General features: G+C 46.4%; 1 protein-coding gene across 4 annotated transcripts in view; it reads left to right on the forward strand.

Annotated features, from left to right (window-relative positions):
* LOC142561113 (uncharacterized) overlaps nucleotides 1–27,261 on the forward strand; it is a 159,574-nt gene that overhangs the window by 110,818 nt on the left and 21,495 nt on the right. For all 4 annotated transcript variants that reach the window (XM_075673424.1, XM_075673423.1, XM_075673426.1 and 1 more), the window contains 2 exons: nucleotides 5,888–6,135; nucleotides 6,807–7,089. In XM_075673424.1, coding sequence (XP_075529539.1) covers nucleotides 5,888–6,135; nucleotides 6,807–7,089 — 531 coding nt within the window. The remainder of the gene's footprint in view (nucleotides 1–5,887; nucleotides 6,136–6,806; nucleotides 7,090–27,261) is intronic.

Raw genomic sequence — 27,261 nt, forward strand, 5'->3', positions numbered from 1 at the left:
GTTTGCAGTCTTTGGGGCATATCTTGTCCCATAACAGTAAGCGCCATCTGTCTTCCCTGCATTTCTTTTTTTTAACGCTGTGAGCCCGGTACTTCCAAGTGACGAACAACGGCATGCGTGTTATCGGTGTGACATAGCATTCTCAACAGGAAAGTAGTAGTGCAGTGTTTTGAAGGAAGGAATCGCAAGCAAGGCAGATGACGATTATTGTTGTGGGACAAATATACGCTTCAAATGGTGTAACTGTTTTAAGATTGTATGTTAGACCGGCTTATTACACACTTTTCTTTTTTTTTTTTAAATCAGGTGCTTCGCCTAAGTATCATTGATCAATTCCTGTAGTGGCAGTAAGCACTCCTGGACTAAATTCAGCAGTATATTGACATCTTAGTGTACTCAGCTAGATTCCTGAATTGAGAGATGGGCATATGGTCACTTTTTTGTGTTTATTGCAGCATGTTTGCTTCTGATAACAGCACAGATGTACTCACAGGAATGCCAGCGCTGGTATGCTCTGCAGTGCAGGTGAAATAAAAAGTGCCATGTAATTTTGTTCATATATATATATATATATATATATATATATATATTTGCTTAGAACAAGATTTGCTCATTAAAACCTTTATGAAGTGAGCTAACAAAGTACACAATAAAATGTTCTATACCACTATATTTACTTGCACTGCTAGAGTGCATAATTGATGTCACAATATCATTCAGATCTGTATACTTCTTTTTTCGAATTTATTGTATTAATTTTAGCAGAATATTTAGGTTTTATTTTCTCTCAAAGTTGTTTTATCATTTTGTTAGCCAGCATTATTTTCTATTGATTGGCGCCACTGTCTTGAGCTGTTACTTGAACAATTTCTCAGTTTTCTGTGCAGTGATGTCAAATTAATGGGGCATATAAACACTGAACACATCTCAATTATTTTCATGCATATGAATTGAACTTAGCACCGTGGATTTGGTCATTACAGATATAAAACGGCAGCAGTAATTGTCGAAAATAGTGGCACTCATACGCTTCTGTAAAATAGTCTGCACGCACCTGCAATCACTACAGTGCCTATTTATTCCTTATGAAAAAAAAATTGTTTTTTCTGTAAATTGCTACATTTCGAATTTTTTTTTCATGGCTAAAAAGATTTAAATCAATAATACGTTAATTCTAATAGCCATGAAAGATAAGCGCTTTTACATTACAGATAATAAGTTCTGCTGTAGTGTGTAACAATAATAATTTTGTAGAAATTCTGCACAATGTATACACCGTTCTTTCATGGGCGTTACCATAGTTCTACGCAGTGGCGCCATCTGTGAGCAGTCAGCATGCTGGCTTGGGCGAGCGCTCCGTGTTGCATACGCTCGGCAGTAGTTTGTGACATTTGTTTTTGCACTTGTGTGGTCTATTTAATATGATGTGCGTCTTTTATGTGGGAAACGGCTCTGTGAGATGTACTGAAGTAGTTTAAGTCAGTATGGCTGTACTTTCTGCTGGCGTTGAGGCAGATGGAGCACGCAGCACCATGTGTGCGTGCATGCTTGATCCTACAATCAGCCATGTAGATCAGTTGTGACCATTTAGGAACTGCGCAAACGTCCTAAGCAGTGGTAAGTGCTAGGTCACAGATATCTTTGCATGGTCCAAGCATGCGGCATCAACATTTATAGATCTATAAATGTTGCGTGGCGTGACTATGCGAGGTCGTATTGTGGCGTTAGCCCGTTTTCTTTTTTTTTTTTTTTCGTGAAAGAGGGTGATAACAGATTTTTTCTTTTTTTCGGTTGGGTTCGTTCCGTTCTCTATGATGCACTCACACGTATTACAGAAATTTTGTCCTCAAAAATAGCCATCGCATTCTTTTTATGTGATCCCTCTCATATATAATGGCTTTACAGGCCAAAAAGGCAATGCCGAAACACATATAGCTGATGTATGTATCATGCTGGTTCACTAACCGCAGTGATCGCTGTGTTGAGCAGTGCCATCGGCTTCGCGCAGGAAGGCTAGCGTAGACATATAGTGATTTCAAGCCTTCTAGACTTGAAATGTGTGAGAACGATGCCGGTGTATCACAAATATTTGATAGTGCCTGCCGCTTAGATGTTTCATGGTTGCCTTAGGTTGGCCGTACACAAGCACGCGCTCTTACGTTTTAGTCCCTACGCCATGCGATCAGATAGTGAGCAGATTTACCATTTCATGCTGGTAATACAGAGACGCCGCTTCTCCTCATTGAAATAAACCGATATATGCAAAATAGTTCACAATACATACACACGCCACGGCTGATAATGTGCGTCACATGTTTGCAATCCCAAGAGATATTTTCGTGTACTGTAGTTAATGATGCACCGAAAGGCTTCCCTGATGACCTTATATGAACGGACATTGCGTAAACTTCACAAAGTACGATCTAAAGCATCTTGAAATCGTTCTGCAGCATTAAAGTTTTGCATCCATCCATCCATGCGACAGCAGTACTTTCAAGCAGCACCATGCCGGATTGCACAAGCCAGAGAGGAAAAAAGGCACGCCGTGTGCCCCTTTTCCCCTCACCCAATGAGAAGGTCTATAAGTCTGTGGGCAGCACTGAAGCACCGTTGTGGCATCAAAAAACTTTTTTTAGAATAAATCTTTCAAGGGAGTACTTCCCATATTGAAGTAATAACCTTTAAAAAAAAGAAAAGAATTGGAGGTGGTCGACGGGGCATCTATAGTCGGGTACAACTTTAGAAAAAGGGGCGTTTACTCCTCCAAGGCGGATGCACACGATCCTCCACCAATGGGCGCGCACTCTAGACTGACATCATGAGCCTGACGGCCGGTGACCCCGCCAATGGTGAAGACGGCCGCCCGCGCTTCAAACTGGGCCGAATTGCATCAGTTATGTGCGTCTGCCCCTTGTAAGAGTGAATTTCGAAACTGTGGTGGTCTATCATGCCGGAAATATTATTTCGAGCTTACGGTGCACCATTTGTGGCGCATGCATTTATTCTGAGCCGTGATCCAGCGACAAAAGATTACAGCGAGCATCACTGATGCTCGCTATGCGAACTGGCGATTGGAAAAAAGAAATGTGAGAAGGACGAAAAATTAACCTATTGTTGAAAATAACTTTGTGAAAACACAAAACCAAAAAAATATAAATCTCATGCTATTTAAGACCAAGAGTATTTATTTAAAATGATGACGATGAATGAAGCACTTTTGTATCTTTCCTGCCTCGATCATCTTCGCCCCCCAGTTTGTGATGGTTTTGAGAAATGCATTGTTTTTTTTAAGTACTTGTTAACCCTTTAAGGGTCGAATTATTTTGAAAAAAGCTTTCCCAGGTGGTCAAATTACTTTATTGCGGATCTTGAATGTACAAAATGTATAAAGTCAAGAATAAATAGTAAAAAATAATTAGGAGCAGTATGTTGGTGTCGGCATCACTCAGAACTGCAAAATGTTCAATAGTATTTCCATGCGTGGTACTCCTTGAAACACTGGTCTACCCACAGCGCCTTATCGCAGTCTGCACACCTAAAATGCGTGTCTGTTCTCTTGGAGCGAGGAGTTGTGTTGGTGCACACATGACATCTCTGCGTGCGGCTGCCTTGGGCAGAGGTCTGAGGCACCCTCTCGCGTAAGCATGTTGCCGCGAAGAGCGAGAATACCTCGTGAGCGGTGGTGATAAACAAGCTAAGAGCAGTGCCAATCAAGATAGAAATCAACTTTCGCTGCCCCTGCGATAGCGAGCCGACAAAGAGAAAAACCACGTTTCGCGCGCCTCCGTTGCGACCACGCAGCGAAACCGAAAGTGCGAAAGCGCGTTGCCACTGAGAGCGAGAATACCTCGCGAACGGCGCTGATAAGCAAGCTAAGAGCAGCGCCAATCAAGATAGAAATCAACTTCCACCGCCCTGCAAGAGAGTGCCGACAAAGAAAAAAATGACGTTTCGCGCGCCTCCGTTGCGATCACGCGGCAAATCCGAAACCGCCAAAGGGGCGTTGCCGCAGTCTGAGCGACGCGCTGAAGCTAGCAATCAGCTCTGTTTATCTCCCCAAGAAGGTAGCACTGATTTCAAACGCATCTTGTAAGTGCTAAGAGGTGACAGCACCTCCCGGTGAGCATGCATCGTCATTATGGCGCGAACTTTCAAACGGAGGGTCGGAACCGTACCCGTACGGCAAAGACCTTGCGGGACAGAAAACCGCAGCCGTACATGTACGGCGAAAACCTTCAAGGGGTTAAATAGCAACTGATTCATTTTAAGCTCGGAAAACGAGTAGTAAATGTGCCGTGCACATGTAAACCAGCACAAAAGCCATGCAGAGCTGCTCTTTCTACTTTTGTCCCTTGCAATGAAGCTAAAAAGCAGATGACGCGCAGTGTTGTAGAAGGCACGGGGTTATTTTTCTCGCATGATCCGGCATGTGCTGTAGAATTATAATCACGAGAGCTCTACCAAACCAGTGATCAAAATACAAGTCTTTAATTGTATCGAGAATTACGTGTTTTTGAAGCACGGTTTTTTGAGTGGGACTATTTTAGTCATGGAGGCAATCAGCTGTCATGCTTCGGTCATCTGGGTGGAGCCTCCCCTTTTTTCTAAAGTTGTACCCGACTATAATGCACTTGAGATGGAACAACACAAACGATCCATCTCTCCTCTCCGCCTGCCTTCCCGCAATGTCTGGCAATATGTCATTCACAACCATGCGAATATAGCAAACAATTGTGATAGTTATTCTTGAGACAGGTGGTATAGGTAGGGATATGCACAGTTCAAGAAAGTGATACACATAAGTAAATAATTACAAGATGCATGAGGGTGTGGTGCAGTTTGGAATCCATTAATGAAGTAAAAGAAAATAGTGTCACAAGAGAACTTGTTATGCTGCATACAGAGATACTTTTATGTGTTGATAATTTATTTTATTTTACAGTGGGGAGCTTGTATATGGCTAGGGTACCATAGAATTTTTGTGTCTGTACACAAAAACTATCATCAGTGGCTCACACCCGCGTGATCATGGCTTGTATCCACCTAAGTACTAATACCCCTGTAAGCAAGCAAAAAATTCAATTTCTCATCGCCTCATAAGGCAGAGGATACAAGCACTGAACAAAGTGAACAGTGCTTACATTCTTTGAAATCGCACATACAACATACAGAAGAGCATGTCAAAAACTCTCATCAGCTGCCTCGGAGAAACCCAGTTGGGTAGTGTTGAGTATAAGTTGTGATGGGGTTGCCACATGTGGTTAGGACTTCCAAAGAGCAGCTCACTTACGAAGTGCAACAGCGCGAACTTAGACGAGAGTACGATGGTGACACGCGGCAAACACAACCAAAGATGATGCCCGAGAGGCCGACTGTAAGCAGCAGGCCAGGTAGGACGACGCATGTCGCAAATGAGAGAATGCGGCAAAGACACAAAAGTCTCTTCGATGTCGAAATGCGATCTCGAAAGGTACATGGCCACTCACTTTGCACGAGTTAGTTGCGATGACACTACCCTTCTTGTAGTTGTGGGTGATTTCAATGTGGATGTGTCGGGACTGAAAAGGGAGCTTTTTACGCGTTTTGTGTTAAAGACATTTCGCTTACGATGCTGCAATGATCCAACCCAATCGACCACCCAGCAGTGTACGTGCATCGATTTGACATTATCAAAGAATGTGTCTGCAGTTGCAAGTATGCTGATCAGTGTATGTCATAGCTACCACAAAGCCATTGTGACCGTCATTACTAATTGACAATGAGTGATGCAATAAAGTCTTTACCACAAGTTTTCTTACCATAATGTTTACAGCTCCACTGGTCATCCACCTTCGCAGGGCAGAATTGCCTTGAATTTTTTTAGTAATTCTCTCTCTTTGTTTTTTAGATGCGGCTGACAAAGAAAAGGCAGCTGAAGACTTACCAGCTGAGAACATGGAGCCAACTGTGGCTGTTGATGAATCTCAAAGGGTGTCAAAACGTCTGGCTGAGAAAGTGACTGCTTCTAGCACACAACGCAAATTTGTCAAATTTACAGAGGAGCAGTCAAGAGAATTGGCACAGAAAGATCCTAAAGAATCTACTTTATCTGTTTCGGAAAGAGCCCTGATTGCTACTGCTGCTGAAAAGGATCGGGTGAGAACATTAGCTTCAAGTATGAAATAATGAAATATTTGAGCATTAAAAACTTTGGGTAATGGCTATGATTTGCAGGTTTTTCACTACCACAGGGATCTTCAAACTTTTTGGCCAGAGGACTAGATTGCCAACAAATAGCAGTGTTGAGGGCTTAAAAATAAAGAAATAAATGAAAAATAGTGAAAACAAATGAGTAAGCATAAGTAACAGTACTGAGCATACAATAAAGATTTTATTGCCATTAACTGACATACGTTTATTCAACTAATTGGTTACTTTAATTAGTTGTGTTCACCTTCTGTCATGATGTCCAGAAAAGGAGCAAAATAACTAGTATTTTATTATTAGAATTTTGCTTTTACCACCAAGTCTTCGTGGGTACATCTCCCACTGCACTAGCACATGCATTGTCTCATAGATTGTTTTAAACGGTCAGTCGTTTTACTTATCTCTAAGGGAATTTAAAATATACTAGGTTAATTTTTTTATCATACTGTATGATCAAAATGACAGTAGATAGATAATGACAGATAATGACAGTAGTAGTGAGTAGTGGTAGTGAGTAGTGGACAACAATGGAAAACTGCTAGTTGTGGCATTTTGTTCACTTTGCTAAAACTAAGCCTTGTTGTACGTTTCAATCATGTGAGGGCCTTAATGATGTGCAGGAGACGCAAGAGTGGGAAAAGCCACCCGTTGCTGAGCACCCCAACCGATGTGATATGTGCCCCAAGAGTTTTCGGAAGCCAAGTGACTTGGCACGGCACATACGCATCCACACTGGTGAGCGGCCTTTCTCATGCGAGATATGCCAAAAGTCCTTCACGGTGAAGTCCACTCTCGACACACACCGTCGTACCCACCGAGGCGAACGCAACTACCCCTGCCATATCTGCTCTTCCTTCTTCTCCACCATGGGCAGCCTCAAAGTGCACATGCGGCTGCATACAGGTTAGTCAGCTAGGCCTGTTTAGGTCCATGAACCCTGTCTCATTTCTTAGATATGTGATCACCGCTTATTTTCAGTGTTGACTTTCATCTACCAGAGAAATTGTTATCCTTCAGCTTGGAGCAGGAGAAGATGGGAGTGGAAACTGCACTCTCACGCATAGTCAGACAATTTCTTGAGTGCACTTAACATCAGAAATCTTGCTTTGCCAGCACCATCTGATGGCTGAAAAGGCGTAATGCAAATCAGTTGCAGCACTTAACACTTATTTCTCCAGGCACCAGACACTCAAAGTGATGCTTTCACTTTTAATATCATTCCTTGATTTGGCAGTGTCCACTTTCTGATAGCCAAATCAAAACACAACACAAACCTGGCACAGCATTGATGGTTTGCTTTCCTAGTCACCAGACACTGCCTATTGTTGATTGCACTCTTTACACTAGTCCTTGTTGTGACATTATCTGGCCATTTTTATGATGCTGTACAGAGTGAGGCTATCTATACCCAGTGATGACTTTCTATGGCATTGAGAGAGAGAGAGAGAGAAACTTTATTGCAATTGTAAAGATTTGAAGGAGGGGTGGTCGGAGCCTCTCAGTCCAGGGCCCCACTGGCCTCTGCCGCCTGCCTGACCTGGCTAATTAAGGACTTTTGTCCTGCCAGGTCGGAGCGGGCGAGCTGTGCCTCCCACTGCTCCATTGTCCTACTGGCATTTAGCCTATGAGGGTGCTTAGTGCACTCCCAGGTTATGTGTATTAGGGTAGGTATGCCACCGCACCAAGGACAGTTGGCCCTATAACGAGTGGGATACATGGCGTTTAGCAATTTTAAATGGGGGAACACCCCGGTCTGTATTTTACGCCAATCGGCGGCCTCTTCCCCGTTAAGTTGTGGGTGGGGCGGCGGGTATTTTCTGCGGACTCCACGCTGATGAGCAAGGATGTCTTTGGCATTTAAATTGGTGGAATTTTGTGAGGGATAGTGCGGGTGGTTGGGGTTAGAAGAGGACGCCGTCGCTCGGTTAGTGAACCCTCGAGCTAACGCGTTAGCCTTTTCGTTCCCCTGTACTCCCGCGTGGCCCGGGCACCAGAGTAGGCGATGATGGTGGTTGAAGGATTTGGGAATTATCGCGAGGCTAGCCGCAGTCACGTGCCCCTTGAGAAACATGCAACATGTCTCCTGGGAGTCCGTGACCACGACTGAGTCCCTTTGCGAACGCTCCGCGTGGGCGAGTGCGATCGCCACTGCTAATATTTCAGCCGAGGTGGGAGATCCTGCCGTGGCCGACGCGGTAATTTGCTGTTGGCTGATAGTGTTCACGACTGCCAGGGCATACCTCCTTTGGTAGCGCTGCCCGGTCGCCTCTGCATACAGAGCTGCGTCCGTGTAGTACGTGTTGTACCTATGGTTATTAGAGTACGCTGATTGAATGTGTTGTGCACATGCTTTGCGCCTTTCTTTGTTGTACTCGGGATGCATATTCTTTGGAATTGGGGCTACTGTAATTTTGGATCTCATCGAAAGAGGGAGAGGCACGGCCTGCTCTGTGAGATAAATGGGGTATGCTGGGATATTCAGTCTAGCCAATATTGCCCTACCAGTTTTTGTGAAGCTGAGGCGCTCCCTCTGTCGCATCAGGGTGGCTTGCCTCAGTTCGTCGAAAGTATTGTGCACTCCCAAAGCTAACATGCGCTCCGTTGAAGTACATTTAGGCAGGCCCAGAGCAGCTTTGAAAGCGGTTCGGATTATTGTGTTAGCCTGCTTTTCCTCCTCCCTGTTTAGGATTTGGTACGGTAAGCCATACGTTATTCGACTAACCACTAAGGCCTGTACGAGCCTTAGGGTATCGTCTTCTCGCATTCCCGCTTTTCGATACGTCACGCGACGTATCATTTGGGCTATGTTGTTGGCTGTGGATTTGAGGGTCTTGAGTGTCTGTACTGCTCTCCCGTCGCTCTGAAGCCACAAACCCAGGACTCGCATCGTGGGTACCTCTCGGACTGATTGGCCCTCAACCACGATGTTAATGGATCCTCTGGATTTGTAGCCTTTCGCGTGTATCCGGATAACCTCAGATTTTTCGGGTGCGCACTTCAGGCCACTCCATCTAGAAAACTTCTCCACCGCTAATACTGCGCTTTGGAGCGTATATTCCTTATCCCCTAGTGAACCTCTGCTCGTCCACAGCGTGATGTCGTCCGCGTAGAGCGTGTAACCTAGGTCGGGTATCCGATCCAGATCGCGCGCGAGGCAACACATCGCTATGTTGAAGAGAAGAGGAGATAAAATAGCTCCTTGAGGTGTTCCTTTGTCAGGCATTTTAAATAAATCCGAAGTTATTTGGCCTATACTGATGCTCGCCTCGCGGTTGGAAAGAAACGCTCTTAAGTAATTGTATGTGCGCTCACCACAACCCGTGAGTTCGAGTTCCTCCAATATTGCGGCGTGAGAGACGTTGTCGAAGGCTCCTTTCAGGTCTAGTGCTAGGACTAGTCTCTCGTCGCCGTTCGGTATATTAGTTAGAATTTCGTCTCTAAGTAGGAGGAACGCGTCCTGGCAAGATAAACCCGTGCGAAATCCTATCATGGAGTCCGGGAACCAGCTCCGCTCTTCCAGGTATCGCTGCAATCTGCTATGGATAACCCTTTCATAGAGCTTACCTAGGCAGGACGTGAGCGACACCGGCCGTAGTGTATCAATCGAGGGATTCTTTTTTGGTTTGGGGATCATGATTATTTTAGCCAATTTCCACTCTCGGGGCAAGTCTCCCTTGGCCCAGCACTCGCTATTAAATGTCTTTGTGATTTTCGCTAGGGCTACCGAATCCATGTTTCGAATCATTGCATTTGTGATCGAGTCTGGGCCCGGTGCCGAGTTTTTAACCGCGGATTGTGCCGCCTCATACACTTCCGCGTACGTTATACCTTCGTCTAATTTAGGGTTCGCTTCCCCCGCGTATTGTTTCCTCGCGTACGACGATCCCGTGGCAGGTGAGGGTCCTATGTACTTTTTCTGAAGCGCATGGACGAGATCTTGGTCTGTACCCTCGAAGTTGTCTGCTATAATTTGGAGCTTCTTGTTGTTCTCAGTACGCGTGCTCATCGGGTCTAGCATGCTTCGTAGTATTCGCCACGTACTGGTCGTTCCAAGAGTTCCTGACAGGGTTCCACAGAACGTCGCCCACTCGTTTTTAGCGAGCTCGTTGGCATGGCCTTGGGCTTGCTCTGCCAAGAGAGCGATGTGTTGTCTCAGGTGTTTGTTTAGACGTTGCCTTTTCCACCTCTTGGCCAGTTTCCGCCTCTCCTCCCATAGGCTGACCAGGTGAGAGTCTATCACCGGCACCTCCGCTGTACGCTCAATGGCTTTAGTGGTGTCCCCGTGTGCTCGTCGAAGGAATTCAGTCCATTCTCGCATGTTGGTCGGGGCTGTATCCGACTCCTCCAGCGCTCTCTGGAGTTGTCTATAACGAGGCCAGTCAGTTAATTTAGTCATTCCTAATCTTCTCCGTATGTTGGGCGTGGAGAGCGCTATTCGGATTATGTCGTGATCGCTTCCCAAATTTTCGTCAAAGGAAACCCATTGTGCGTCTCTGATGTTAACTGTAAAGGCACGGTCGGGCGCCGTGTCTCTGCTGACGCTGTTACCTGTGCGCGTCGGTTTGCCGATCTGATTGATTGCCCGTAAGCCCAAGGCCTTTGCGGTGCGCTCGAGTAGGAACCCTTTGGGCGACGTTTTCGCGTATCCCCATAGTATGTGGGGTGCATTGAAGTCACCCACTATCACCACCTTATTCCTGGTGCGCGCTAAATCTTTTGTTGCTGAGAGAATGTGGGGTAGGTCGTCCCCTTTGCTTTTGGGAGGACTGTACAGATTTGTGATTAGTGTGTGTGCTTTACTTCGTTTCCTTGGCATCACACTGATAACAATGGAATTAGTCTCTCCCTCAGTTTGCGGAAGTGTTAATAATTGAGCGTTTATCGACTTGTTCACCAGCGTGGCGACCTTCGAATTTTGAGGATCGTTCAGAGTGTAGTATCCCTGCAGTTTGGCCGGCTTGGCCCCCACCTCCTGCAGACATATTACATCCGGAGCGATTCCGGAGTTTTTGATAAACTGGTGGAACACTGCTGCTTTCCTGGAGAAGAAGCGGCAGTTCCATTGCCATATCTCTAATTGGTCTGAATTTTGTATTCGTTGTGATTTCTTAGCGTGATTAGCCATGTTGCCCACTCTTATTTTAAGCCCGTGACGTTTCCGTGTCCGAGCCGTCGGATTCTGTTACGCAGTGGCTTATTTTAGTTTTTGCCGAACCCGCTCCTATCGCAATTGCGCGTTTTTTGGTTGGAACAGCCTTCGAGACTGCCTTAAGCTGTTCCGCCACGAATACCTTGTGTTTCTCGAAGTCCTTCGTGCATAGTTGTTGAAATTCCGTTAACCTTTGGGTAACTAACGTCATCATTTCATGCATAAATATTTTCAAGTTTTCCGTGATCATTGTCTGGATCTGCACTGCCGTTATCTGCGTGTTTTTTGAGATTTGGGTTGTCGGAGACTGCGTGGAGACGGAGTTTATACCTGCCGCCGCTTTCGCTTTGGCTATCTCTTCAGACTGACGCGGTGTTTCCAGCTGCTGTAGTGTGCTATTGAAGCGCGCCTCTAACTCTGATATTTGTTTCTCAAGTGATTGTCGTTTGCGTTCTTCTCCTGAGAGCTGTTCTCTTAGCCGCGCATTTTCCTTTTCCAATTTTTGAATACGCTTATCGTTTTCGCCAGTATTCTGTTTTGGAGCAGTGGGAGAAACAACCCTCGCCCAGCTCACCTGCTGTTTTTTAGGCAGTGGCGAATTTGACCGCTGCGAAGCCCTGGAGCTGGAGGGGTCCCTCGAGGGGGTAGTGCTCTTCGCTCTGCTTCTGTGTGGAGATCTGGATCTCGATCGGTGCCGGTAGAAGTTCTCCTCTTCCATGGACTCGAACCAGCGCCCCGGTGCCTTTTTGGTGTTCTGTCCCGACCGCTCCCGCGATCGAGACTGGCGAGTCGTCTTCACGCGCCTGGCGGCAATCAGTTTGTTCGGGCACCGACGCGTCTCGTGCCCCGCAGCCCTGCACACGGCGCACTTCACTTCACATTCGTGTCCTTGTGGGGGTGGGTTTTCGAGTCCGTAGCCACGGCATATGTTCTTGGGGTTCGGACAAACGTCCGAGCGGTGTCCCTCTTGCATGCACTCCAGGCACATTTGGATTGTTGGCCTGTATTCCGTACACCGCATCTCTACTCCCATGTAGTACACGCATTTGGGGCGCGTGCCTCCCGAGAAAGTGAGGAGAGCAGTATTAGAGCTTCCTAGCATTCGGGCCCTTTCGATGGTGACTCCTTGGGTCCTGACTCGCAGGTGTTGCTGGAGATCTGCTGATTCGGTGTGTGCTGGGAATCCGTGCACCACCCCTTTGTAGCTATCATCTGGATCCGCTACGTACACGTTGAAGGGGTGTTGCTTGCCTCGCAGCTCCATGCACGTGATTCGACGAATGACGTCCGCCACTTCCAGTGAAGGTGTGGAGACGATGATGATATTTGTTCCCTCTCGGATTTGCAGTATGAAATCTTCTCCAGTGATTTTTCGATGGTTCGGTCCATTTCCTGTGATTATCGTCCCGGTAGCCCGAATAATCGCTTGTGGTATTTCTGTTCTCAGATATTCCTTGAGCATTAGTCCTTTGTGGGGCTTCAGTATTATCTTGATGTCATTCTTCGGTAATGGTGGCAGAGGCTTCCCCTTCCTCGGGCGCATGTTGCGACGACCGATTTGCCCGTCTCTTTGCGCGCCGCCTGCTGATGGCTGTCCGTTTATGTTATTCTTGTTGTTGGGAGCCGTTTTCCTGTCGTTGCGCTTGACAGCATCTCGCTGTCGCCGCGACAGAACTAACTGCCAGCCGTCCATCGCTTGGTTGTGGGCGGCGATCTCTTGGCTTTTGCTAGTCCCTGCTTCGGAAATTATTCTTGTGTCCCCGTTTTCGTCCACGTTGTTAACCGAATGCGGGGGTGTTATTTGGAGGTCCATGTCCTCTGATGTAGCCATCTCGTACGCTCAGCAGAGGCGATCCAGTTATTAAGTGGTGAGGCAGTCACTCACGCGCTAAGCCTATCGAGGCCTAACGGGGCTTCCGCCGCTTCGAATTTTCAAAGTCGCGTGGAATGACGAAAAATTCACTCACGGACTTGAACTTGGTCTTGAAACGAAGCGTTCGTCGAGTGGAACCTGATAGGATAGTCCAATCTGGTGCAGTTGACGAGTTTTCAGCTAAAACGTCGATAGTCGGCGTAGCCCATGTGAATGAGCGTGCTCTGCCGGAACTTCTTCGTCTTCCGTTCTATGGCATTGAAGTGAACGCTACAAGCTTGGAGCTTGTGCACATGTATCACATTGCCAAGTAGTCTGGATTGTTTTCACGTCCTCGTCGGCTTATTTCACTGTCACAGCACCACAACTGTGGAACAACAACAAAGGTTGTAGTGGAAAAATTTGTGACGGGGGGGGGGGGGGGGGGGACTTTGCCTTGTTTCTATTGCCACAAGAAAAATTTTGCTGCTTTGAGAAAAAAAAAACTTGCTCATTTGAGAAGTCGACCTACTGACATTTCTACAGTGAGGCCTCCCTGCTGGGCCCCCTTTAGTGGCGACATCTTTCCCAGGGGAGCTCAGGGGACAGTGAATGCATTGAGTACATGTCATCTCTTGTCAAGAATTCCTATTTTCAGACCACCATAGGAAGAATTTCAAGCAATAACCGTAGCTCACAATGTTGGATTGTGGTATTTATCCAATTCTAATGCGCACCATCTCTTAAAAAGAAAATTGCACCAAAAATTGTCTGCTATAATAGTATAAATACAGTAGTTAAAAAAAATGTGTTACTTTCTCCTACAACATCCCTGATCCGTGCGGTTCCATATTGTTTTCTCATACAAAAAAAAAAAAAAAATCTGGAAAAACAAACGTGGTAAATTTAGCATCTTTTTGAATTACAGTGAAACCTCGTTAAACCATAGTTGGCCAGAGCTCTGAAAAAGTAGGTATTAAACGGTAGTACTGCTTAACAGAAATAGCATGAGATCACCCACTTATCTGTCAGAAATGGGAACTCGGAGAGAGTGCGATGAAAGGGCAAAAACATGCAGTATTTATTCACTTTGTGCAACAAAAGTGTTATTTTCGTTTCATGTCGCAGCGGCGTAGCAGCGACAACAGAGGCCTTAAACTTAAAGCTGCGAGCCAGCTTTTCAGCCAGCCCCCTCTTCTTGGCAAACACTTGCATGACAGATTCCTCGTTTGCATTGAATATTCTCTGTGCACGGGCATGGTAGCACTGTAGAAGTCGCGGGTCGCCTTTTGCATTGCAGGGTGCTGTTTTTGTCATGCCAATTTCATTCATGAGGCTGACATAATGCATATACCAGCGGTTATATACGCGCCGGCAAAATTCTCTGTTTTTCTAATAAAGAGTCTCTCTCTCTCTCTTGTGCCACTGTCGGGCCTGAATTTGTTGCTTTCCATGTCGTCTTCATCACTGTCGTAAGGCGACGCTTTGGGAACAGCAGGGGTTACGATGGCGAAAAGTCTAACCTCGTAGTTGACATCTTTTCGTTGTCGCAGCAGCGCTGCCAAGCAACTTCTTCGTATTCCAAATGCCACACACCGTAGTCAATGGTAGATCCTTGTCGCATGCCAGCACCGGTTTCTTCTTGCCACATTCGATAGTTGAATGATGTCCAATTTTTCTTCTATGCTGAGCACCCGATGTTTTTATCCGAGCTTCGCCATGGTGCGAGTCCTAGCTTGCACGACGCCACAACCATGGCCACAATGCTCTCTGGCACGGTGCTGAAATGATGTTGATGTGGCATCAGGTGCAAAAGTATATGGCGCTTGGAAGCCGTTGTTCCAATCTCTGAGGTTTGTTCTGCCAGGTCGTTCAATGGGGATGACGCACTGCCGTGATTGCACAACGAAAAATGAAAAAAACTCTGCTACTCGATACGTGTACAATAAGCTGGTATGGTTTATGCGGATGCAAAACGTATTTTGTTCAATGGCTACTGAGTCAGAGTTGACTTTACTACTTTTAAAATGAAACTATTGTTTAAGCGGGTACGGTTTAACAAGGTTTTACTATACCATGAAACATTACACCGTAATGAATAAAGGAAATTAAATGTATCGTGAAGGTGTAACACCCATAGAAAAATGTCAGCAAATTAAATTATGGGGTCTTAAGTGCCAAAGCCAAGATTTGATCATGAGGCACACCGTAGTGAAGGACTCCAAATGTATTTTGACCACTTGGGGTTCTTTCACGTGCACCCAATGCATGGTACACAGGTGTTTTTTTGCATTTCACCCCCAGCGAAATGCGGCCACTGCGGCCGGGATAGGATCTCGCATCCTCAGGTTTAGTAGTGCAATGCCATAGCCATAGCCATAATGCCACCATGGCAGTTCCTTTGCATGAAGGTGAATGAATAAAAAAATTGAAGTATTTTTGTGTGTGTCAGTACTCAAGTAAGAGACAAGGCAATATCATCGCAAAAGCAAGGACTAACTATACAGATTTTCAGTGTTGCCAGTAGGATGCCAGCGGAATCTGGCTTTGTTGCAATCTGCTGCTGAGCACAAGGTTGTAGGTTCGATTCCTGGTTGGTGCAGTCATATGTTGATTGGGGTGAAATACAGAAACATGTACCGAGCTTTGTACATGCATTACTATAGAGAAGCCCAGTTGGCCAAAATTAATTTTGAGCCCTCCAATACAGCTTCTCCCACAGCCCTTGTGTTTCTCTGGGACATTAAGACCCATCATTCAAGCAGTCAATCCATTACTCAATCAGATAATCGCAAGAGGTTTGACCTCTTTCATAAAATATTGTTAATCTTCAGAAGTATGGCTACCACCAGGAGAGTGCCAGGTGATGTGGAAGGTTTGAAAGCTGTGGTTTACAAGGTACCTTTGAAGCAAGGAAAGCTGTCCATAGACCAAGTAGGATCTGGGTGCACATAGAAATGTGAAGTTGTTAAATTAAATAGTAGTTGATTGCACTTACCAGTGCAGTATCGTGTCGGCCCACCCGTTTGAACCGTTGCTCTATGGTAATTTGAAAGTGAAAAATTCAGCACAAAACCCAGGACAGCCAGCAAAGAAGAGACTAGACAAGCACTGGCAAGACAAGTAGCGCCAGTGCTTGTTTCGTCTCTTCTTTGTGGGTTGTCCTGGGTTTTGTACTGAATTTTTCACCTTCATAAAAGTATGTACCAACTAGCTCCAACCGAAGTTTTATTGAAGCTCTACAGTAATGTTGTTGCCTTTGCAAAAAATTATTGCAGTGACATTATAATGCAGTAAATGTAATGAAATTAAACTGAATTTTGCACAGTTCGGAAGTTAGTACATAAGCAAGTGTGGAATGTTCAGTAATACCATATTACTCATATATGGTGTACCCTCACTCATTTAAGGCCTGCATCTCCTCATTTGTAAATGTTGGGAGCAGGGAAAAAAATTAGCCAATGGCCATTTGCACCAGCACAAACACCAAACCAGGCAAAGTTCACTTCCCATGACAATGAAAAGAAGGAATAATGTGGAACAAAGTTTCCTGTGGTAGGTCTTGCAGTGGAAACTCAAACCTTCCATGTCAGAAATGGGCATTTGTACACACCAATGCACATTTTTCAGCACTGTACATTGCAGTTATGTACTACATTAAATGCAATGTTGGCAAAACTTTGGGAACTGTTGGCATGGAGAAATAATGAATTTTCTTGTTGTCTCTTGGTGTTTAGCTGGCAGTTGAGGCATGCAATATTCAACCTGCATATGCACCTAGCATTGTTCACTCTTCAATTCCAGCCTGAACCCTAATTGTATTTTACTGCTACTAGGGCATATAAGTAGAGTCCTTCGTTTTCTGGTTTTACAGGGTTTGTATAAAAAGCATTGGGAAATGTTTCAGAAAGATAGATTTATTAGAGATATTGCTACAATGCCTCAAAAGTCTTCAGAGTACATCCTTTGAGCGTCAACACACTTTTTCCAACAGCTTTTCCTCGACTTGAAGGTAGGCGGATTCTGGAAGGTCCTTAAGGGCACACATACAAGCTTCTTTGCGGGCACTTAGGGTTCCATGGTGGTGTCCTTTGAGGAAGATTTTAACTTTTGGGAATAGGAAATACTCTGCTGGTGCCAAGTCGGGGCAGTAAGGGGGTTTGCGAATTGTCGCAATGCTGTTTATCATCATGTAGCCGCTGACCTTGGTGCAGATGTGGCTGGTTGCATTGTTGTGATGCAATTTCCAATTTCTGGCGCTGGCTGGCCTCACCCAGTTGACCCTTCTCTTCAGTCTCCTTAGCACTTTTAGGTAAAACGCACCATCCACTGTCTGCCCCCTCAGGTACAAATTTGTAGTGGACCACCCCCTTTTGCGTCAAAGAAAACGATAAGCATGACTTTCACTCTGGATTTGCTCATTCAAGCCTTTTTTGGACGAGCTAATGCCGGAGTGTGCCATTTAGAACTTTGCTGCTTTATTTCCGGGTCATATTCAAATACCCAAGTTTCGTCACTCATGATTATGTTGTCCAAAAAGCAGGGATCGTCTTCAATGTGTTGCAGAAGGTCTTCACACGCAGACACTCACCTCTGCTTTTGCTCGTCCATCAAGGCATTCGGGATGAGTTTAGTGCAGATTTTGCGTGTCGCCAAATTTTCAGTTATAATACTGTGCACTGTCATCATATCCATGCCAATTTCATCTGCAACCATCCGCACACTTAAACGACGATTTGAATGCAGCACTTCATGCACACGTTGCACATTGTCGTCGGTTCTTGACGTCGACGGCCTTCCAGCACAGGGCACATCCTCTACACTCTCTCAGCCATCTTTGAATAGCTTGTGCCACTTAAAAACTGCAGTTTGTGACATGCTTTCATCCTTGAACACTTGGCGAATCATGCCCAATGTCTCCGTACCTGATTTCCCTAATCCAACACAAAATTTGGTGGCGTACCGCTGTTCAATTGTTTGTTGCATTTTGTGCTTGCACCCATTCACTCTACGGGAGTCCACTGAAAACACGATCTCGCCTGAACGGACGCTTGCAGGCGACTGGTGCCTAATGTGTTTTGAAGGTCACATCCCTCAACACTGTGCATGCGCAGTGCATGGGCGGTGCAAGCGTGCTGTGATGTACAGTAACGTCGGAAAACACTTGTTCCCCATACTTTCTAGACAAACCCTGTATGTTTCTAAATATTGGGCGGCAAAATGGTGTGTTATTTTTAAATAGGAATATTGAGGAGAAATAGTTTTTGTTGTCTGGTGACCCAAAGTTTGGGATTTTTCTGGAAATTTCACAAGCAATTAACCAAAGCAGTGGTGTCTGCTTTTGGACACAAACATTTTATTCAAACAATTAAACTCACTCGCAGCAACATATAATGACAAAAATAAATCTTCTCGAAGTCATGTGATGAACTTATCTATAAAGAAATACCCATTTGCCAACATTATTTCCACTTTTATTGTTATAGCAGCTATAGGAACACACCAGGTGAATTTCTGTCATCGCCATGGCCGTGATGTTTCGTGTAAAGTCCAATACGTTAAGATCCTGTCATGCTCCTGGCACCATATGCTGTAGGTGTGAGGGAAAACGTAATGGACGAGCTGAGAAGGGAGGTGGCTTGATGTGCGCTGTCTTTCTGCTCAACCACTGTTGTGCGCAAAAGGCGGTGGAAGCTAAAAGGTAGCAAGTCAGTGTGCTAGCCCAACTAATTCTGCGCGTGGCCTGACTGAACGTGGCCATGCGCTCCCTATCTTGGAAGTAATCTGCGGGGCTACAAAGGCTCCGGGGGCTGAAATAGCTTGTGGCTTCGTGTGTCCTGTGTTCTTGCACACCCAGTGTTGGAGGTAACGTAATTAAGTTTCAGAGGCGCATTAAAGCTAGAGGCAGCACGAAGCATTCGCTCACTACTGCTGCTGCTTTTCTCATGCCAGCGTTCTCACAGCGAGTGTCCGGGTTCATCAAGTGAGATCTGATCATCTTTTCCTTTGCACGCATGACCGCTTGTTAATTTAGTTAGCAAGTGAATATTTACTGCACTCTACATGACCGATAGACTACTAACATTACTTCGTATAGCTGTCTAATAATTTGCTCTTGCAATCAATGCTTCCCCTTTAGGGCAAAACTGCAACTTCTTTAAGAAAGCCACATGAGCAAAAAAAAAAATGCAGACGTGCTTCGTGACACCTTGTTTACTTTGTTATCTGCACTTACTTTAAGAACAAAGGGAAACAAAATGACAAATAGTAGTGCTCACAGGCATACTTTGTAAGAGACGTGATGCTTTTTCTTATCTTACAAGCTCTTGTTGACATACATAATCATTCGCATTTTGAGCATTTGTGTGTCTATTTTATATCAGTTGGGCCTTTGAACTTGCATACCTTAATTGGGAAAACAACTCAAAGTCGCAGTTGCTGTCCGTAATGCAGAGCAGTGTCAGCGTTCCTTTTGTTAGGTTAGGGTAGCGAGCGATGGTGTGCTGCCAGTAGGCCAACATGTGAATGCTCTACTCGGGGCTTCATTCTAAGAAATGTTGTTCAGACTCATCCTTTAGAGAATGTACAGTCTCGTCCACTCTTATGGTGAACACGGCTCACCGTGGCCGCGCTCCGCGGGGCGCCAGTGCATCCGGCGTGGCGGCGCAGGCGCACACAGACCCGGGGGAGATGCTTCACGTCGTCTGCTACAGAGCTGGAGCGCGCCACCTCTTGCTTTGCCGTAAAGTACACTTCGCTGGACCCAGGTGACTGAGTGCCCGAGGCGGCATTGCGGGAATGTGCACTTCAACAAGTGGAGCATTTTCCAGCTGGTTCCGTCTACAGCTTGTGAACAGCCTGCTTAATCAATATACATAAAGAGAAACAAGCTTCTCTCCACATAAATCACTTAGCATGTTTTTTTATAAGTGATGAGGGTAAAAATACAGTCATTCTTTCGCGCTCTTTATTAGGCTGGGGCCCTTTTATTTTACTCTCACAGCACTTGGTGTAGTGCTGTATAATAGCAGCGACAGCGTAGCTGCCGTCATGTAAGAAGGGAGACGTTGACGACCCAGTGGTTAGCCGAGAACAACGCACAAGTGTTTAATGCATGTATATATAAAGTAAAAGGGGAAAGGGAAAAGGAGGATTGAACATAGAAAAAGAACTTGGCGCCTGCGCATTGACAGCGCGCACATGATGCGGCGGTTTGATACCACATTTTACAACATATCTTCCCTCTTAAAAACGCTGCACTGGCTTGCGGGATCTTGTGGAGCATCGAACAGGTTGCATAGTTACTTGGTCTGCCCCGGATGCCACGAGTGTTGGAACAGGTACCTGGTGGTCCAGGTCTCGAAACACTTCTTGGGGTGAAGATTCTCCCGCGTCGTTGGGGCTCGCGGATGGCTCTTGGCAGAGTGGCGGTGCGCTCTGAGTACTGTCTCTGCTGATCGAGCCTGGGTCGGTTCCTGGTGGTTCATCTGGAGAAGATTCAGTACGGGTGTGCACTTAGTCGATGTGACGCCGCATGATTGCTTGAGGAGTCTCCACTGTGACCATCCGTCCTCCCGATGTCGCTGTTACCCGTCCTGGTATCCATTTACCATTTGACCCGTAGTTGCGGACATGTACACTACAGTCTGTTGGAGGCAACCACTCGTCGTTTTCCTTTTTAGAATTAGACACAGTCGCCGCAGGGAAGCAGGTGTCCAGGCGCGGTCGTATCTGGTACCCCAGCAGCATTTCCGATGGCGACTTTCTGGTGTTTGGGGAGTCCTTCTGTAACTAAGCAAAAAACGCATAAGGTTATGCTCCAGTTTTCCGCGTCTCATCTTCCAGAGACCGTCCTTGATTGTCCTTACTGCCCTCTCCGCCGCTCCATGTGATTGCGGTGTGATAGGGGGCAGTTCTTAGGTGTGTAATGTTGTTCCTGTCAGCAAACGTTGCAAATTCCTGGCTGGTGAACTGTGTTCCATTGTCGGATACGAGGGTTCTTGGTACCCTGAAATGGCTAAATATATCCCGTAGGCAGTCAGTGGTAGTTGCCGAAGTAGCCTGGTTCAGTGGTACTGCTTCTATCCACTTAATGTGGTAATATACTACCACGAGAACCATTTTACCTTCTATCGGTCTTGCAAAGTCGACGTGAACCCGCGACCATCCCTCCTGCGTTTGAGGCCAATTTAACGGCGGGGCCGCTGGTGGCTTGGGCAAATTGGCAATGCGATTCTCGCATTGCGCTGCTGTGAGCTCTACTTCGCGGTCTATTCCTGGCCACCAAAACAAGGACCGCGCAACTGTTTTCATTGCCGAGGACCCCTGATGCGTTTCATGCAATAATTGTAGCAAGCGCTTACGTGCTGCGACAGGTATGATGACACGGTGTCCCCAGTAGACGAGGTCGTGTGCTAGAGATAGCTCCAACTTGCGATCAGCAAAGGGGACCAAGGAAGGGTCCAGTCGTTCTGCGCCTTTTGGCCACCCGTGTAACGCGTTTTGCTTTACGCGAGCTAAGGTTGAGTCATTCGCTGTCAGCTCCTTCAGCTCACGTGTTGTGACTATCCCTTCATCCAGGCTTTTCAAACAAAATACGTACTCATCAGGGTCAGGTTCCGTAACGAGATCGGGGCCCTGCAGCAGCAGTCTGCTCAGTGCATCCGCATTCAGTAGCAGCCTTCCCGGAGCATATTCGAGCTTGTAACGGTAGCCTCCCAGGTAGAGGGCCCAGCGTTGGATGCGAGCTGCAGCCATGGCAGGCGTCTGGCGGTCAGGCCTCAGCAGTCCTAGAAGTGGCTGGTGGTCGCTAACCAGGATGAACTCTCGACCTAAAAGATAATCCCGGAACTTAGTCACCCCAAAAACAAATGCCAGTGCTTCACGTTCTAATTAAAAATAATTTCTTTCGGCTTTTGTCAGAGTTCTTGAACGGAACCAGACTTTTCTGTTGGTGCTTCCAATTGTGTGAAAAAGAACAGCGCCTATACCACGAGCGGATGCGTGACATTCCAACTTCAGTTGCCTCGATGGATCAAAATGCACAAGGACCTCGACATCCTTAAGAGGCTGCTTTGCCTTCAGAAATGCAGATTCCTGTGATAACTTCCACTGCCAGCGCGCATTTTTTTCTAGCAGCTGGCACAATGGGAACAATGTATCTGACATATTCGGCAAAAACTTTGAATAGAACGATATCATCCCAAGGAATGAACGCAGCTCACTTAGGTTTTCAGGACTAGGGGCATTCATGATAGCATCTACATTCTTCTCAGTTGGGTGAAGGCTGGTACGATCAATACGATGCCCAAGATAAGCGACAGATGGCTGGCTAAATTTACACTTATCGTATCTGAGCTTCACGCCGTGTTCTCTGAACCGTTCTAACACAATTTGCAATCGAGCACCGCAGTCTTCAACCCTTTCCGCGACTATAACTTCATCCAAGTAAGCCTGAACGCCAGGTAACCCAGACAGTATGGTATCAAGTTTTCTTTGGAAAATTTCGGGAGCCGAGGAAATGCCGAACGAAAGCCTATTATAACAAAACAGGCCTTTGTGAGTGTTAATAACTCAAAGCTTCCGAGAGTCCTCGTCCAAAAGCACCTGGTTATAAGCGTCCCGCAAATCGAGCGTACTGAACAGCTGGCCTCCTCCTAATGACGCAAAGATATCTTGAATTACCGGAAGTGGGCACTGCTCCGTGGCGCAAGCAGGATTTAGAGTAGCTTTAAAATCACCGCAAATTCTGACCGAGCCATCTTTCTTCAGAACGGGTACAATGGGCGTTGCCCAATTCGAATGCTTGACTGGCGATATTACACCCAGTGACACTAACCGGTCAAGTTCTTGCGATACCTTGTCACGTAGACCATATGGAATAGGTCTCGCCTTACAGAATTTGGGAACAGCATCGCCCTTCAGCAGGAGGCTGGCTGGTGGTCCCTTGATCAATCCCAAGGTTTCCGAGAAAACGTCCTGGTATGTGTCGCAAATGGCATGGATCCTATGACAGTCCGCTTGATTCGCCGTGGCCTCGCCTTCACCCGTCACTTGTAGTACCGGAACGCTCGCTTGTTCCAGGAGCATTAGCAGGTCTTGGCCGCACAAGCTTGGTCCGGGGCAGTCTAGCACTACAAGGGCACAGTTAACAGAAATATCGCGGTATTTCACACAAAGTCGAAGCTCGCCCACCACCGGTAATCTTCCATTGTAGCAGGATAGCTTCACATGTGAAGGTTTCAAGCTTGGCCAGCATTTGCGATGTTTATCAAAAAGCTGTCGCAATATTACGCACACCGGGGAACCGGTATCTACTTCCATGGATAAATCCACGCCTCCCCAACGAAACGTTCGTCGAATTGGTGGCTCAAGAGCATTCTTTCGTGCTGACGCCAACGTCCAGATTTGCGCACTATCGCTGTTGTCCTCTTCTGAAATGGCGTCTTCCACCACCAAGGCTTTCGCGTGATGGACTCGCCGATTGCTGGGAACACTGTTACCATTGCAGCTGCGACACATTTTCGCCAAGTGACCCCTCTGACCACAAGAGTAACATAGGGCTTTAGCCCATCGACAGCTGTTGCTGATGTGTCTAAAACTGCCACACCTTCCGCACTCCAGTCGCCCTGCGCTTTCCGTGCTTGATCTCGATGGTAGCTTGCGATGTGCTTCCACTTTAAGCACAGGCGGTACATCTACGGACATTCTCCTGGTGTCTTTTTCGGCAGTTTCAGCGGCTATTGCTATCGACTCTGCTTCCTCCAGTGTTAATTCCTTCTTTGACAGAAGTCACTTTTGCACAGCCTTTGAACGCACGCCACAGACAATTCTGTCTCGAAGTAGCCTGCTCAGCGAGTCACCAAAATTGCAATTGTCTGCTATGCACCGAATTGCAACGAAAAAATCATGGATTCATTCTCATGCTGACATCGGCTGAAAAACTGGAAGCTTTCAGCAATTTCGTTGCGCTTTGGGTCATAGTAGTCGTTTAACACCCTAACTACTTCGTCATAGCTTAGGGCATTGGGCTTTGCTGGTGCTATCCTTCCCATTAGGATTTAGACCGTCGACATGCTAAGTGCAGCCACTAGAAGTGCCCTCTTCTTAGTAGAATCCGAAATGGCATCAGCTTCAAAATACGCTTCCACTTTGATGAGGTAAGGCTTCCACTTATCTGCGACGTTGAAGTTCGGAAGCATGTAGGAAGCCATCGTGGTCAGCGGTACGGCTGTCTCCGGGTACTTAGCGTTGGGTTCTACCTTGACTGCGTGGGTGCCTTCCTGGCTCGTCGCCACTGTAACATTGCAGCGACAGCGTAGCTGCCGTCATGCAAGAAGGGAGACGTTGACGACCCAGTGGTTAGCCGAGAACAACGCACAAGTATTTAATGCATGTATATATAAAGTAAAAGGGGAAAGAGAAAAGGAGGAGTGGACATAGAAAAAGAACTTGGCGCCTGCGCATTGACAGCGTGTACATGACGCGGTGGTTTGATACCACATTTTACAACAAGTGCATACCCAGAAACCTATTAGGCGTGCTCTTGTTTGGAGTCATCATGTGATGAGCGTAGCACGCCATTTCACGCATGTCTTGATGCTAGAACGAATGTGCTTAATTGACTTAAGAAAACGACTGAAACTCGCTATAAATTTCGCAGAAAGTTAGAGAGCGATTGTTCAATCACGCATCATCATGTTTGCCATGGATTCGACCATTATAGAGGGTAATACTATTACTTCGACAGCAACTAAGAAGTGCTATCCGCTGCTTCGCACTCTCTTATTGACGCGTTAATGTTGCTGGTAGGAGAGCATGGAGCGCTTTACGCGATGTAGGAAAGGGCTTTCCCCAGCATAGCAACTGATTTGGCGGCAATTTTACTCCCTCTTTTCATCTTTCTACATCCTACAAAAAACTAAATTCATTTTTGTTGTCACAGTTTGGGTAAAATCACTGGAGCGGTTCCGGTCCTCTGACGGCTACCTGACGCGAGAAGTTGCATTATCATTTAGAGGAATCGTCGGTCAATTATTTGATTACATTGATTAGGTGAAGTAAAACATGTGGCACTGACGTTTTCTTTTTTGTTGGTAGTTTTTTTCTCCTTGGAGTCAATGCACATCGCATGCGAATGCTGTTTCCGTTCGTTTCGAATAGGTAATTGGAGTGGAAAATCTATGATCTACATGTCTGTTTTCTAGCTTAAGTTACGTCTTGCCGAGTAATGAAGTCGTTATTCGCTTCTATTTCATTTCAGTACTTCCTCGGAATGGGCCATATGCATATTCTCACTAGCATATAATAATTTGTTAATTGTGCGATTTATGTCCCGAAGCGACACATGGCCTCTGAGTTACGCCAAAGCGGTGGGCATTGGATAAATTTGGAGATTAGGAGTGATTGATTTCTTTTTTTTTTTTAGGGGGTAGGCGGGGGTGGGGCTGGGCTGAGTAGGTAAAACCCAAATATGTATACGGCACAGGAACCCTTGCCACGGACAAGCGATGATGTTGCCGTCGTGGGGAAGTGGCCGGTCTGTGTGTTGGGCAAACGCAGCCACGATATTTAAACCGGCGGTCATAAGGCTGGCCCGGTGTCGTCTGCCCACAGCATGCCGGTGTTCGGCAAACAGGCTTGCCATTTGTAAAAGCTAAGGCCGGCCCAAGCCAGATTGCTGTGGTCGGGCCAGTCTACTATTTAACTAACCATGGGCGTCAACCCGATCAACCGCTGAGCCCCCCCCCCCCCCTTTTTTTTGCCTAGGTCATGCTACCCCATCATAGCTTAATATGATGATGCGGTGCAGCCAACGACTACTCAACTGAGCGCTGTGACTGGCCGCTCAGGAGTTAAAAGATTCTGGGATGACTCGCCAAATCGAAAGACACCAGCGGTGTTTCCATTAAACCCATTTCCGTCGACTTGCATGATGAATTGCATTTTGTTCGGTTGCTGGTTGCCATGACACTTCGGCGATAAAAACAGTGTAACAGTGCAGGATAATTTCATTTCCCCGGTGCACTTTGGAAACTAGCCATGTCGCGGGTACTGGAAAAAGAAGGACGACGCATTCTAGATCCATGCCTAAAAAGATATATGATATTGTTGCGGCGGCTGCTGCAAACTCTGCCTCCACCGTTTGAGAAATTAAGAACAGCCTCAGGCTGGGTGACGTCCCTGACACGACTATCAAGCGTCGCCTCTACACCCCAGCCTAATAAAGAGCGCGGAAAAATACTGTATTTTTACCCTTATCACTTATAAAAAACATGCTAAGTGATTTATGTGGTGAGAAGCTTGTTTCTGTTTGTGTATATTGATTAAGCAGGCTGTTCACAAGCTGTAGATGGAACCAGCTGGAAAATGCTCCAGTTAGTGAAGTGCGCCTTCCCGCAATGCCGCCTTGGGCACTCAGTCACCTGGGTCTAGCGAAGTGTACTTTACAGCAAAGCAAGAGGCGGCGCGCTCCAGCTGTGTAGCAGACGGCGCGAAGCACCTCCCCTGGGTCCGTGTGCACCTGCGCCGCTTTGCTTCGATGCGCCGCCGCACCGGTTGCAATGGCGCTCTGCGGAGCGCGGCCACGGTGAGCCGTGTTCACCCTAAGAGTGGACGAGACTGTGCATCAGTATTGACGTAGCTTGGTTGACAGGCATAGTCAATGAAGGATTACTTCCAACAGGCAGCCAAAACTGCACTGAGTCACCATACATTAAGATTATTGTCATCCGTATCATTGGCATTTCTCTGCAATGTCATGCCCCACTTCATGCTGACATTGTTGCAATATTTATCGCAATAGAATATATTTGTTCCAATATAGTATGTATATCTTGACCACTTGCTCACACAAGGCAGGCAATGTTGACTGCTTTTGTAATGCCTGTTACCCATCAGGCAGGGCAGATCTTCGGGGAGAAATCGGGTTTAACCCAATTTTCATAAAACTTGTTCAGAGTGCAAAAATATGGCATAATCGTGTTTTAATAAAGGGAAAATGAGACATCCACCCAAACGTAGCTAAGTGCGACAAAGGAAACCCGTATGGGTTCCTCGAAAGAAAACTTTGCAC

The sequence above is a fragment of the Dermacentor variabilis genome, chromosome 1, assembly GCF_050947875.1.
Source record: "Dermacentor variabilis isolate Ectoservices chromosome 1, ASM5094787v1, whole genome shotgun sequence".
NCBI classification, from domain to species: Eukaryota; Metazoa; Arthropoda; class Arachnida; order Ixodida; family Ixodidae; genus Dermacentor; species Dermacentor variabilis.